The sequence below is a fragment of the Triticum aestivum genome, chromosome 6B, assembly GCF_018294505.1.
Source record: "Triticum aestivum cultivar Chinese Spring chromosome 6B, IWGSC CS RefSeq v2.1, whole genome shotgun sequence".
Taxonomy (NCBI): Eukaryota; Viridiplantae; Streptophyta; class Magnoliopsida; order Poales; family Poaceae; genus Triticum; species Triticum aestivum.
The window spans coordinates 219,096,212-219,111,065 of NC_057810.1; the positions used below are offsets into that span (position 1 = coordinate 219,096,212).

Genomic DNA, 14,854 nt, shown 5'->3' on the forward strand with positions numbered 1-14,854 from the left:
TCGGTCATTGGTCACTTTTCAGTTAAGTCCTTATGTGCTAGACTTATTTATGGGGTTCCTACTACTAAGTTCCACCCCATCTGGCGTGCCCCTATACCCCCAAAAATTAAGATCTTCTTGTGGCAAGCCTTTAGGGGTCGACTTCCTGCTGCTGACCAGATTCATAAGCATAATGGGCCTAGCTCGGTGGCTTGTGTGTTACGCGACGCTGTGGAGGATACTAATCATATCTTTTTCAGCTGTGTCCTGGCCAAGATGGTTTGGTGTTGTATTCGTTCTTGGCTGGGTGTCACTTGGCACCCCACCTCCTTCTCGAACCTCGGAACCTTGGCATCTGGCCTTTCTGGGATTACCAAACACATGTTCTGGATTGGTTTTGCCGCGATTTGCTGGTCATCATGGACGACTAGGAACAACTTTATCATTGAGCATATCTTCCCTGCTAGCATGTTGATTGCTTATTTAAAGCTTGTCTGTTTCTGCAGTGGTGGAGATTATTGACTAAGGTTGATGATCATGGTGCGTTCGACCTCCAGTGCGGCAAAATTCGGGCTTCAGCTTCTTCTGTTTCGCAGCAGGTCCCAACTAGCTAGTTGTCTTCGATCCTCCTTTTGCTCTAGGTAGAGGCCTAGGTGGTGCTTCATGTTGCTTATCCGGCCTGCGTGTCGTCGATGTTTGGTTGTGATGCTGTGTATCTCCGTACTTTGTCCTTGCGTGTGGTTGTGGCCGTTTTTTTTTTTGAGCATCAGTACAGACACAAGCGCTCATATACATGCGCATACACTCATCCCTATGAACGCACACACGCACACCCTACCCCTATGAGCACCTCCGAGAGACTGAGCCGGCATATCATCTTGAAATTTACGAAGTCACCGTAGGCGCCTCGTCGTCGACGGGAACGTCTCCTCCCACTGAAAGCGCATCGCCGGAAATCCTGAAATAAATCCAGGAATAATGCGAGCACCAGGATTTGAACCTTGGTGGATTGGGGATACCACTGTCCACCTAACCAACTCAACCACGGGTTGATTCGCGGCCCTTTTTTTCGTATGTGTGGTTTCGATGTACTCTGCCTGGTGGCTTTATTTAAAGTCAAGCGTATGCCTTTCCTTAAAAAACATGACCAATGGGCCTAGCTAGTCAAACTCGAGGGAAATTGTAGAATGGGGTAAAGCTTGACCCAATGCAACAATTTGGGGGTTTTAAACGGGGTAAACAGTTTACAAATGGGAGATATATAAAAAGTGGAATTCACTCTGAACTTATATTTATTACATGTATGCATCGTCCTCGATCCCCATGCGTGCACAACTATTTAATTTCTACGTACGTACCAACATTTGACCAGACAATTGTATATAGCTAGCTTAAGTACGCAACATGATGAAAGAACAGCCTAAGACACAGGTCACACAGCTGCAATCTTATCTTACATACATATAGCTCCCAAATTAAATAGTCGTCCTCATGCATGCATCATAAGGGTCAATCTTCCATCCACCGTGATCTTCTTCTTCCTAGAATCCATGAATCAAGGGAGCCCATGAATCAACCAATCCATCACCGGCGGCGCGTGATGATCAAATCTCTGCCAACAATGTTTCATATGATCAAACTCTCTTTTTATATATCTGGCCGTGACTGAATTGACAGATGTGAGTGCATGCGCGGTCGATTGATTCTTAATTTTAGTTACCAGAGGTGGAGGCCGTGGCCGGCGTGGAGGCTGCTGCACGCCGGGTCCTGCAGGTTGGGCTGCGTCGGCTGCAGCCGGAACCCGGCGGCTTCGGCGGCGTGGAGCTGAAGCTGCGGGGACGTCAGCTGCAGCGCGGTGCTCGACGACTCCTCGCCCGTGTAGTACGGCGTCGCCGGGAAGGCCGGCGTCAGCATCGACAGCACCGGCGGCATCACCGCCATCTTCCGGTCACTGCCATGCTGGTTCTCGCTGATCTGTAGAACAAGGGCGCGCAACACCAACAAATCATTATAAATTTACACGTACGTGCATGCATATGCTTGCTTCAACAGAAATTTCCCATTGGTTAAGGCAGGATTGATCGATTACCATGCGGCACAGGAAACTGTTCTGATCTTCCAAGATATGCTCCTGTCAATTGATCAGTCAATTAGCAACGCTCACATAGCGATCAACCATTTCACACATAGACACCAGATCAATAGCAGATGCCAAAATGAGCAATTGATAATTCGTTATATACCTTGCGACGTAAGTTGTCGAGCTGCTGGTTCAGGAGCTGATGCTGCAACAAGCCAAGAACACGGCAGTAACACAAGACATGAATTAGCCGGGTAATTAGCAGTAAACCCTAAATAGGAAAAGTTCATGTGCTGCAAGTTAGTAAAAGTAACCAGTTCATATCCTGGCATGCATTGCCCTTTTTACCTTTCTTGCACGGACTTTGGCGACGGAGAACTCGAGCTGCTGCTCGATGTCGTTGACGTCGGCGAGGGAGAGGGAGGAGAGGTCATCGCCCGTGTACCTCCGGATGGCGCCATCCAGCTTCTCCATCTCGTTCCTCATCCGTGTCATCTCCACAAATATTTGCTGGATCCATCCATGCATAACAAACAGTATAAATTTCCCAGTGCGCAGTCAGTTTGTAGATGTGCTGAATGCTGGCAAATTAATTACTAACAGTAGTAATAAGTGATTTTTGGTGTGTACCTGATCGTGGTTAATCTCCTCGAACTGACTGTTGGTGGCGTTCTGGTACTGCTCAATGAGATCCCTCAAGCTACATCATCGGATAGTTGAACAAGTATGTTAGTTACATAATTCAGTTAACTAGTTTGCTGGTGATGGCTATCTACATCTACTTAATTCAGTTATACTTTGTCAGTAATTTCATGCAAAACAGGGTCTAATTGTTGACAAACATCAGATAAAGATTATCTAGGAAACTGGTTCAGTTTTGTGCATTTTCTTGATGCATGCCATGCATCTATCATGTGAATGATTGAACAAGTTTAGTTAGGATATCATATCTTGGACACTTGGAGCCAGCTGCACCAGATTTGTAGTAGCAAGCCCTAGCTTCTACTCAAAAATTTGGTGTTCTTCATAGTAATGCTTCTACTCAAAAATCTGTCTGAATCGTGAGCTTGACTCATCTCGGAATAAGAACACAGTGAGTTTATAAAAGATTAAATGCATGCTTTGCTGACAGATTAACATACACAATTAACTTGATCCAAACAGACAAGCAAATCCAGGCTTACGTGACATGCATATACTCGACAAAAATACGATCAACACCACTCGATCTCCCTAAACAGATCGTAAAATCATACTAAAGGTAGAAGACTGAAGACCACATGCTAGAAGAAACATACTAACTACTACTAGTAGATCCGGTTCTCCAAAGTACTGGAAAGAAAGAAGTAGATGGTAGCAGCTCGAGGAAAGAGAAGCTAATAAATCAATTAATAAGAAAGACGGACCTGGAGGCGGGGCTGGAGTACTCGAACATCCTGCCGGTGCTGGAGAAGATGACGACGCCGACGCGGGCGTCGCAGAGCACGGCCAGCTCGTTGGCCTTCTTGAGCAGCCCGCCCCGGCGCTTGGAGAAGGTCACCTGCCGGTTCGTGGCGTTCTCGATCCGCTTGATCTCGATCTTCCCGCGACCCATCTCCGCAACCGCAACCGCGACGATCGATCCAACCAGAGGAACCAAGCTATGGCTTTGCGCGTCTCCGGCCCCTTGGTCTCTCTCCCCCTGCTGCAGCAACAAGAAGAAGAACGAGGGTTAATCGTCTTCACGAGCTAGCCCCCTCATGCATCAATCAAACCGAGTGGATCTGATCGAACAACACAATCACACAAGCAGACCAAAAGAGAGAGAGAAAGAAAGAAACAAAATCATGCGGAGCTAGCAGCTAAAAAAGCTGGATGCGGATGCAGCCCTCTTAATTTGCCAGGAACCAAAGAACTAGGAAGCCGATGCTCCAGCTAAAGTGGAATTTTTCACTAAATTTGCGAGGAACAAAGGGGCACTCTTTCCGGCGCGGATCATAAGAACGGAGAGACAGGGAGGGGAGGAGTAGTACTAGCTACCAGCGGTGGTGGTGATATGCACATTACCTTGTGATGTGGTTGCTTCAAAGGCTAAGGCAGGGGGTGCAGAAGGAGGGACATATATAGAAGGAGAGTGAGGTAGTGTACTGCTGCTCCTACCGCTTGGCTAGCTAGGTCTACACTCAATATCCTCACATCCTGCCTAGCCAGCTGCCCCGAGTAAGCATATGCAAAATAATGGTAAATGCCTGCAGGCAGTACCAGTTGTTAACTGGCCCTCTTGACTGGCTGTAAATAACGACGTACGATGGCTGGCTATCCTGCTTCTTTTTGGTGGTGTTTCTTTCTTGCGCGGCTGTCTAGCTGCTACCAGCATGCAAAGTGGTTGCCTTCTCTGGCTCTTGTTTGCAGTCAATCAATTTTTATTTTGTTTTTTGCCCTCCATATATAGAAGAGATCTCTATATAGGATAGAATGACGCGCAAACCCTTCTCCCCCTTCATAATTGCTTCTGATTAGCTTTCTTTTCTTGACGGCGCCTACATGATTAATTGACTACCATGCATAAAGTTAGACGGTTACATTTGCCCACAATAGCTATATGTAAGTTGACTGAATTTGCGATTTGGGTCAGTCGATTTTTGGAGGAAGAAACAAGTTCGGTGGAGGAAAGGAAGAAAGGTACAACCGGCGGCGATCTATCTTAGGGTGGCAGGCTCGCCGACGATCTATCTTATTAGGGTGGCAGGTTCACCGACGATCTATCTTAGGGGTGGGGGAGTGCAGGTTCACCGGAAAATTATGTTCCTCGCCGAGGTTAGAGGGATGGTCGTGGGTGGCGCCAGCACGACGGTTGGGGGTGGTAGCCATGGACAGCGCCAGCACGGCGGTGCGTGGTGGTTGGGGGAGGGCGGGAAGGCGAGGCAGGCGCGGGAACGCCGCAGGCCGCGGGAGGCGGCAGCAGGCAGTTGGGCCGGTAGTACGTCCGGCGGTTTGAAGAAGAAGATGCGCAGGAGATCTGGGCTGAAGGTTTGACAAAGAGATCTGACCGTCCATTTTTCATCCAACGACTTAAACCAAATCAATGGACCCCAAAAGAAAATTCAGACGACTGTGACCTAGCCACTCCCATAGTTGCCGATGTAAACCAGTACTGCACACCCCCACTGTATTAAGAAGGCTGCATGCAAGTGTTTGAAGCCATGGGAGGAGTATAGGACATGGTTGATTACAAGAAATGTTTGTACAGATGCATGCATTCTTTCTGTTTTTCAACACGCGCGTGTACAAATGAACGAAGGCCACATTCTCATCCCAGATAATTAATCGGGATCAAGTCTAATCATGCCCAGCCTGAGCGTGACCTGTGCATGCATCCACGGTCATACAGCATATATACAACTTTGAGCATCGGTGCATGCAATGATGCACCCTGCTGCAACATGCACGAGCCCCTGTGATACGCCGCAGGTCACACACACACACACACACACACACACACACACACACACACACACACACACACACACACACACACCAGCTAATTCCTCACCCTGCATCCACTGCGCAAGTCGACGACGATGTGCCATGAATACACATGAGAGTGCGCGAGGGCAGAGGCCGGCCGGGTTGCTAGCTATCTAGGCAACGATCGGTCTGCATGGCCTCACAAGGCACCACGGACAGCGACGTTCTCTGAGCTCCACCGCTGCGTCCGTCCGTAGTGTGGGCTCGATCGTAACCGCCCTCTGGCCGCGTGGCCCCACTCCGATATCGACAGGCTCATGAGGTGGCCGTGGCCGGGGTGATAGCGACACTTGCCACTGCACCCATCGATGATCGATCGGTCACCCAGGAATCAAACCCAACCCTAGCTAGCTACAGTAGCTGCTGCAACGCATGCAGGGCATATTGACCGGCCTCCACAGTGGTTGCGCAGAGGCGTAGTTGGACCACTCTGGAATTAACCTCACTAGTGTAGTATATACTACTCCATAAAAAACATAATCGGGCTCAAGTCAGTGTTTCGGTCCGTATACAAGCAATCGATTGAGTTGTTCGTTTAAGTCTGCTCACTCGTTCTCCGGTCGAGTCCAGTCCAGAAGATGTGCCTGGTTCCCAAACTCCCTCTCCTCTCGAACAATGGCATCTAGCGAGCGCCACCAGCCAACAGCACGAGGCTGATAGGGCACCCGCTGACGGCGACAGATAGGCGATCGGCGAAGGACGCTTGTGCTGGTGGGTGGCGGCGGCGGATAGGTCATAGGTGACTAGCAAAGGGTGCATCCACACACGCACAACCCTATTAGGCTGAGCACTACTTGTTTTCTATTCTAGTCCAATCTAAAGTAAGATGTTTGTTCTCCTTTAACTGAAAGTATGATTTTGTTTTGCTATGAAGATTTGAACATGTTGAAAGTGCAAGCTTTAAAGTTTTTACAATCGATAATTGGTAAAATGAACTGATTGAATCATTAGGGATTTGTTCCAACTGATAGTTAATAATCAATTTTGAACTATTACAAAATTAAGAGCGGATGCGAGTGTTAATGTGGGTGTTTCTGTCACACACAAGTGGCCACAATTCTGGTGTGAATTAACTTTTTTGGTTTTTTTTTTTGAAAAGGGGTGCAACCCCAGCCTCTGCATCAATAAGATGCATACGACTCATAATATTAAAATAGAGAGTGTCACAAAGTCTTCAGCAGGTTTAAAGTAAAAAAGACGACAAGCCGCTCAGACGAGCGTAAACATAAAGCCACAACCGGCTGGCAAAAAATAGGAGCACTACATGCCTATCCTATTACATGACCGCCATCCAAACCGGTTGAAAATAACCCGAGCTACCATCTCCCATCGGGTAGACGCAGTAGCCAAATGCCCCCTGTCCTCCATCGGAGTGAGTAGCGACCACATACGGATCAACGCTGTGGCCCTGAAGATAACCTGCAAAAAATGAAAGTTCGTTGCTCTGTTAAAAACCAAATCATTTCTGCAGTTCCATACTGCCCATAACAAGGCACACGCGCCAACACGAATGAGTCTTGCTAAAACCAAGTCTACCCCATCAAGCCATGTTCCAAACAACATATTGATAGAAGTAGGTGGAATAATATTGAAGGCAATATGAATCGAACGCCAAAGAAGCTTAGCCAGTGGACAATCCAGAAAGAGGTGCCTGATAGTTTCATTACAATCGCAGAAACTACATCTAGCAGAACCCACCCAATTGCGTTTTGCCAGATTATCCTTTGTCAAAATTACTTTTTTATGCACAAACCACATAAACACTTTAATTCGCAAAGGTACCTTAACTTTCCAGACATGTCTGGAGCAAGGAATGACACTAGTATTAATGACATCCAGATACATGGATTTAACCGAGAACCTACCGTCCTTTGTCAATTTCCAAAACAACCTATCTGGATCCTGAGACAGTTGGACATCCATCAGCCGTCGTACAAGATGAAGCCATGCCTCCCATCGTTCACCCACTAGTGTCCTCCGGAAGCTAATATTGAGAGGCGTTGACTGTAAGACATTTGCAACGTATACTTCTCGACGTTGAACAATGTTATACAGTGTGGGATATTGACGTGCCAGAGGTGTTTCTCCTAGCCACGTATCCTCCCAGAACCTCGTAGTAGCTCCATCACCAACTAAGATTTTTGTCCTGTTAAAGAAGAGGGGCTTGACTCTCATCAACCCTTTCCAAAACGGTGAATCAGTTGGGCGCACCGTCACCTGAGCTAAAGTTTTTGACTGAAGATACTTATTACGCAGAATTTGTGCCCAAGTAGCCTCTGTCTCGGATGAAAGTTTAAAAAGCCACTTGCTAAGGAGACATCTATTCTTGATCTCTAGATTTTCAATGCCTAGACCGCCTTGGTCCTTGGGCCTACAGATGATGTCCCATTTGGCAAGCCTATACTTACGTTTCAACTCATCGTTTTGCCAAAAAAACCGGGATCGATAAAAGTCTAATCTCTTCCTAACCCCCACCGGGATCTCAAAGAAGGATAGAAGAAACATAGGCATACTTGTGAGAACCGAATTAATCAAAATTAATCGACCTCCATATGACATGAGCTTCCCTTTCCAACAGCTTAGTTTCTTTTCAAAACGATCCTCAATACACTTCCACTCCTTGTTCGTAAGCTTACGATGATGAATGGGAATGCCCAAGTAAGTAAACGGTAGTGAACCCAACTCGCATCCGAACAATTGCTTATACGCCACCTGGTCCTCAGTAGCTCTTCCAAAGCAAAACAATTCGCTCTTGTGGAAGTTAATCTTGAGTCCAGACAATTGTTCAAATAAGCACAGCACAAGCTTCATATTCCTAGCTTTCACCAAGTCATGCTCCATAAAGATGATCGTATCATCAGCATACTGCAAAATGGATATACCTCCATCAACTAGGTGCGGAACCAAGCCCGAAACCTGCCCCGCCTCCTTGGCCCGGCCTATTAAAATAGATAGCATATCAGCTACTATGTTAAATAAGATCGGTGACATTGGATCCCCCTGTCTTAGGCCTTTATGTGTCTGGAAATAGTGACCTATATCGTCATTCACTTTAATCCCTACACTCCCTTTTTGCGTAAAGGAATCAATTTGGTCGCGCCATGCCTTGTCGAATCCTTTCATACGCAACGCCTGATGAAGGAAAGGCCATTTGACTTTATCGTATGCTTTTTCGAAATCCACTTTAAAAACCACCCCATCAAGTTTTTTTGAGTGAATTTCGTGGAGCGTTTCATGCAAGACGACCACCCCTTCAAGGATATTTCTATCCGGCATGAAAGCAGTCTGGGACGGTTGCACCACCGTATGCGCTATCTGCGTGAGTCGGTTCGTCCCAACCTTAGTGAAAATTTTGAAACTTACATTAAGCAAACAAATGGGTCTGAACTGCTCAATGCGAATAGCCTCTGTCTTCTTAGGAAGAAGAGTTATTGTTCCAAAATTAAGCTTGAATAAATGAAGCTGACCATTAAACAATTCATGAAACATGAGCAACAGGTCATGTTTAATGAAATGCCAGCACTTTTTGTAGAACTCCGCCGGAAACCCATCTGGTCCTGGCGCTTTATTATTATTCATTTGTGCAATGGCCTCATACACCTCCTTCTCCGTGAAAGGGGCAGTCAAAATCTCATTCTCTTCCGTCTGAAGTTGGGGAACATCCTCAACTCTTGACTCATCCAAAGACACAAAACTCCGTTCCGGAGGTCCAAATAACTGCTTATAGTAGTTGGTAATGTAAACTTTCAGGTTTTCCTGACCAACTATCGTTCCTTCATCTTGTTCTAATTGAAAAATTCTCTTCTTACGATGCTTTCCGTTAGCAATCATATGAAAGAATTGGGTATTATCCTCACCTTGGACAACCTTGCGAACCTTAGCTCTGAGAGCCCACTTCAATTCCTCCTCACGGAGAAGCGCTTTCAGCCTTAGCTCGGCCTCCAATTTAGACTCCAACTCTCTGGTATCTAAAAGAGAGGTTTCAGCTTTTAACTCTAGGGTGTGAATCATCATAAGGAGCCTTTCCTTCTCCGCCTTATAAATTCCGTTCGTATGCTTAGCCCATCCACGAAGGAACCTTCGCAGATGACGAATCTTGCATTGCCACCGCTCCATGGGTGACCTTCCCCCCGAGTCTTTAGCCCACTCTCTAGCCAACAGATCGATAAATCCTTCTCTTTCAAACCAAGCAAGTTCGAAAGAGAAAATATTCTTATTACCCAAATGAGTTGGGGCCCCTGAGTCCACTAATAGCGGTGTGTGATCCGAGATACCTCGTGTCAACGCCTGCACCGTTACCAGAGGAAACTTCTGTTCCCACTCAACACTTGCCAGAACACGGTCCAACTTCTCAAACGTCGGAACCGGTAATGAGTTTGCCCAAGTGAATTTCCTACCCGAAAGCTCTATCTCTCTGAGGTCCAAGCTCTCTATGATAGTATTGAACATAAAGGACCATCTGCCGTCAAAGTTGTCATTATTCTTTTCTTCCTTTCTTCGAATAATGTTAAAGTCACCTCCCACTAAGACAGGTAGTTGCTCATTCCCGCAAACTCGGACTAAGTCCGCCAGGAAATCTGGTTTAAGTTCGGGTTGCGCAGCCCCATAGACTGCCACCAAAGCCCAATCAAAACCATCAGCTTTCGTTCTTACCCTAAACTTAACCGCAAATTCACCCATCACTACACTCCGAACCTCCAACGTATCGCACTTAACCCCGAGTAGAACCCCACCGGATCTTCCTCGAGGTGGGAGACAATGCCAATCAAAGTCTACCCCCCCTGCTAAGGTGCTAAGAAACTGTGCTGAAAAATTACCTCGTCCAGTTTCGGACAAAGCAATAAAGTCTAAGTGATGTTCAATAGAAGCTTCTGCTAGAAAACGTCTTTTAGCCAAGTCTTTAAGACCTCTGCTGTTCCAAAAAATGCCTTTCATAATTCATCATGAAATTTTTTGGAGGTACGGATCCTAGCACTTCTACGCACAGCCGACACCGGATAAACCTTACGTTTCCAGGTCCTCTTAGGCTTAACCCCACCATCAATAGATTCAACACACTCGGAAAGAGGCTCTACGGCCACAGGCACCACCTCTAGGTTTGTGGTTACCGGAGAGGTATACTCATCCTCCTCCTCCGTCACCTGGACCGCAGGATCAAGATCAGCACACAAGCTATCAAGAACCCTAACCCCTAGCTTGTCAATCTCCGACTCATTCATCGGTTTTACTGCAGCTATGTTACGAATCAATTCTAACGCACGTTCAGCTTCCAAGTCTAGCATCTCATTAACCGATTTAGAGATCTCTAGATCATCGTTACCAAGAGACACTCCTATTTGGTTTGCATTATGAACAATCTCTTCATTGGTAAAATGCATAATAGAATTAGACTTATTAACTGACATACCAGTTGTAGTCTCGACGTCCCGCAGCTTGGCCGCTCTCAACGCGCACCTCAGCTGCATGTCATCAACATCGGAGTGCTCCTGTAGTCTCCCGCTGACCCGTCTCCCTACAGAGACCGGGTCCGGGATCCCACCGAACGCGATGACCTCGTCGCGCGAAGTAGCGGTAGGGGAAGAGCCTCCTGCCCGTCCCACAGCCGCAGTGGCCATCACCGAGGCCACCGGAGCAGCCACCAGAGATGCCGAATCCTCCAACTCGCGGACCTCCTCGCGCGAAGTAGCGCTAGGGGAAGAGCCTCCTGCCCGTCCCCCAGCCGCTAAGACCATCACCGGAGCCGCCGGAGCAGCCACCCGAGATGACGAAGTATCCACCTCGCCGATGCTCGTGCCCAAAGAAAAAGGCGCTGCCGGTTCCGCAGGAAGCGCACCCACCAGGCTGCCTTCCAGTGCCACCGCAGGAGAAAGGGCGGCCTCCTGCGCACCCGTTTCCCTGCCATCCGGGGACCTCTCCAGTGGGGCCGCGCCGCCCCCAGTCTCCAGCCACATCAAGGACCCAGAAGGTCTAGCCTCCTGCAAGTCCGCTCGTCCCGCAGCGACCGGCTCCGCCACGATCGCCATGGCCGAAGGCGAGCGAGGGACAGACGACGGGGCCTGCTGCCCCACCTCATCAGTGTGGTCGACCGACCTCCCCACACATAATCTAAGTCTTGGACTCGGAGGACCAGCCCTAACACTCGACAATCTCGGCGGCGCCGAGAAGGCCCCAAGAGAACCCAGCTGAAGCGTGGTAGTTGGTACCGTGGAGGACGGCCCAACAGGAGTGGAGTCGGCATTCTCCGACTGCCCCGACGGTCCCAAAGCCTTATCCTCATTACTCTTAGCATTGTCATCCCTGGTACCTGAACCCCCACCTCCCTCAGAAGTGTCCATGGGATTGTCATCCTCAAACTCATTGAAAAGATCAGGATCCTCATAGTGCACGTCCAACTGATACAGAACGCCTGCGTAAGTCCAAGGCACCACGTCTGGCAAGTACTGAATATTGGCGACACTAACTAGCAGCCGTGCGACCCCATGAGCCCGAGTGAACTGCATATCCACCTGCTCGGTCTTACCTATCAGCGACCCCAGACTCCATGTCACCAGAAAGCTGTCCAAAGGATCAGACGGGGCACCAGAGAAACGAACCCAAATCTGAGTTAAAGGTGTGCCCTGTGGTTCTTTCTTTTTCCACTCATCGAATGCCAGCACAAAGCTAGTGCCTGTGACCCTGCTCATACCAAACTTGAGAATCCTCACCTGATCCTCCTTAGAAGGGAAGTCCACTTTATACGAATTATCAGAGAGCCTAAGTAATGACCACTGAAAATTACCCGGAGCTAGCTCTCTCAACTGCTGAATAATCTGTGCTTCGGTCAAAGGCCCGTGGACCACCTTCACAACACCGGGGAAGGAGGTTTCCACTATGGGCGCGGAAGGTTCCGCAGACGGAGATTCAAAAAACATCAACTCGGAGCAACACACCCCGTATATCTGGACGGATGGTTTTGGCCCCAACATCAGAGGACAGTCAGCCGCTGTGTGATTAGGCTTCCGGCAAAGATCACAAAGCTCCGCCGTACACTGGACCAAAAAGTGCCCCGGTTCCCCACACCGGAAACAAGTGAGCTTTTTCTTCTTAGCCGCCCACTTAGACAATTTGTCACTCTCGACCTTGTCAGAACCGTGCTCGGAAACAGTATCCTCAGTCTGCATAGGCTCAGGCATCGAGACTGAAGCCAAAGCCTGCACCGTCTCCACTGCCACCTGGGGTAACTCTGATGCACCCTCCGCGACCTCCGTCACTGTAGCCGTCCTAGCATACCGAGTCTGATTAAACCTGCGGTTACCGCCCCGACCTCCACGGAAGCGCCCGCGAAAAGCACGGTTGGGACCGGGAGCTCCCTCGACAAAGTTCCCGGTCGGTCCTTGGAAACCATTGTTACTCTGTCCCTTGTCCACCCGAGCATATCCTCGGTCTCCACCGGTTGAGGAAGAGCCCCTGTGCAACCCAGCACCATAAGCATCGTATCCGTCGTCGCCCCACTGACCGCGCGGTGGGTTTCGATCATCTCCCGCCGACACGCTCGAGCCGTTGCGAGTGGAGTTTTGAGCACCAGAGCCCGGAGCTGCCGCCATTTGCCTCGGCCATGGTCTCTGCGTTGTTGTCACCTCGGCCCTGGGAACCGGCACCGGTGGTGGCCGCGGACCGGCAGTAGGCGGAGGTACCGGTCCTCGCGGAGGATCTGGCGCCCTAGGCATAAGCGCGGTTCCCCCCCCCCAGCCGCCGTCTGGGTCGGCGCCCGTATCGGAGGCGGCGTAGGTCCCCTGGGGGCTGGCGTAACCGCACCTTTGGGCGGCCTCGCACCAGGCGCCGCCCTAGCCAAGACCGGCGTCGGCAGCTCCGCTGCCCCGGCCGACGCTCCTGGGGTAGCGACATTTTTCGCCACCGGCGGCAGAAGTTTTGGCGGCATCGCGCCGCTAGCTGTTGTTTCCGCAAGATCGGGTTGCCGAGAGCCTCGCCTGACTCGGTCCCGAACTGACGAAGGAAATCCCACCCGACCGCGGCGGCGAACCCTAGCTAGAATAACGCCTCGACAGGGAGACGATCGTGCATGTGGCAGCTCGCGATCCGACGCAATCACATGCACGAAGGCCTCTACCGGTTTTGCCTGGGCTTCCAGCCCCGCTAATCCCGGCCCACAGTCCACGGACTGAAAAACATCAATCTTTGCTGCTGTCGATGGGCCCGTATCGTGGCCCACAATGTCGAGCCCGTCAGTACCCAGCAAGGACATCAAACGCGTGATCCGATCCGCCCGAATCACGGACGAACGGCCGGTCACCGGCTCCGGCCTCGGCGGTGCCGGAGGCCGCCGCCCCTTGTTCTTCTTCCTGGTCACTAGGGTCCAATCATCCGGAATGAAATCAGACAAAGTTACCGTTTTCCTCATGATCTTCGGGATTGGACCGCACCATGGCTTCAAGCCTGGCTTCGATTTTTGAATTGGAGGGATGCGCTGAACGGGCGTAATCGCTGTGGACGAACGAGCACTCGGCGAGGCGATTTTCACCGCAGCATCCTGTGTGGTTGATCCACCCTCGGCCTGGTCCTCGCCGTCACTGTCAATGAGCGCCCAAAACCTCCCTCCCGGTTTCACATGAACCATCGGCTCCGCCAGATCGATCACCTCATGTGATCCCATTTGAACATCCACCTGCATGCACTCACAAACAACTACATCATATAAATCGAGCGTGATTATACTTTTTTGGTATATGCAAAGATTAGTCTCGAATTGTAAAACAAGTAACCAAAGGTTGAAACAAAGTAACGAGCATAGAAAGTAAATAACATAAAATTAAAGTAATTAAAGTAAATCATCGGTTTGTCTACAGTAGGAGGTTAGGCATTGGAAACTCGGACCATGGTGTACATTAGATATGCCGTGTATCGGTAATACTAATTACCTTTTTATGTGATTATACTCTTCGATTATATGTTCAGTAGGTAGGTCATCCTTGAATAGTTGAACTCCTCTATCAGGGATTGTTCTCCTATATTGTCCTGCACCAACGCTATCACATGCATGGTCATTTCGGCAATTAAAGTCGTAAAACCGGACCAATGCTTTAATGTGGTTATCCTCATATTGTCTTCACTCCTTATAGATACCAACACCCAGTGGCGTAGCTGCGGGGTGGATAGGGTGGTCTATGGAGCACTCTGTAAATCGGCCCAGTACTTCACTGTAGCTGTGCAAAAACTATACTTCACTATAGCTGTAAACAAAACAAGCAGGCCACAGCGCACGCTCAAGGCTCAAGCCGAAAATGAACGATT

At 49.2% G+C, this 14,854-nt stretch overlaps 2 protein-coding genes across 5 annotated transcripts; both read right to left on the reverse strand.

The window, feature by feature from the left end:
* Positions 1–1,253: 1,253 nt before the first annotated feature.
* LOC780650 (MADS-box transcription factor 29) lies at positions 1,254–4,217 on the reverse strand. Of its 4 annotated transcripts, XM_044553361.1 has the most exons (8): positions 4,079–4,217; positions 3,466–3,743; positions 2,690–2,759; positions 2,408–2,569; positions 2,223–2,264; positions 2,069–2,110; positions 1,700–1,953; positions 1,254–1,591 (listed from the first exon to the last, which is right to left on the reverse strand). In XM_044553361.1, coding segments are annotated over exons 1-8 (873 nt in total). In that variant the 5' UTR covers positions 4,103–4,217; the 3' UTR covers positions 1,254–1,590. The 4 variants fall into 4 exon arrangements, with proteins under 4 accessions (XP_044409296.1, XP_044409295.1, XP_044409298.1 ...); XM_044553360.1 differs by lacking the exon at positions 1,254–1,591 and having other exon boundaries at positions 1,696–1,953; XM_044553363.1 differs by lacking the exon at positions 1,254–1,591 and having other exon boundaries at positions 1,696–1,953; positions 3,466–3,740; positions 4,106–4,186.
* A 2,529-nt stretch (positions 4,218–6,746) lies between these two features.
* LOC123139110 (uncharacterized) lies at positions 6,747–13,149 on the reverse strand. The gene is made up of 2 exons (XM_044558910.1): positions 10,974–13,149; positions 6,747–6,985 (listed from the first exon to the last, which is right to left on the reverse strand). Exons 1-2 carry the CDS (start codon positions 13,147–13,149, stop codon positions 6,843–6,845), a joined length of 2,319 nt encoding a protein of 772 aa, XP_044414845.1. The 3' UTR covers positions 6,747–6,842.
* Positions 13,150–14,854: the final 1,705 nt, after the last annotated feature.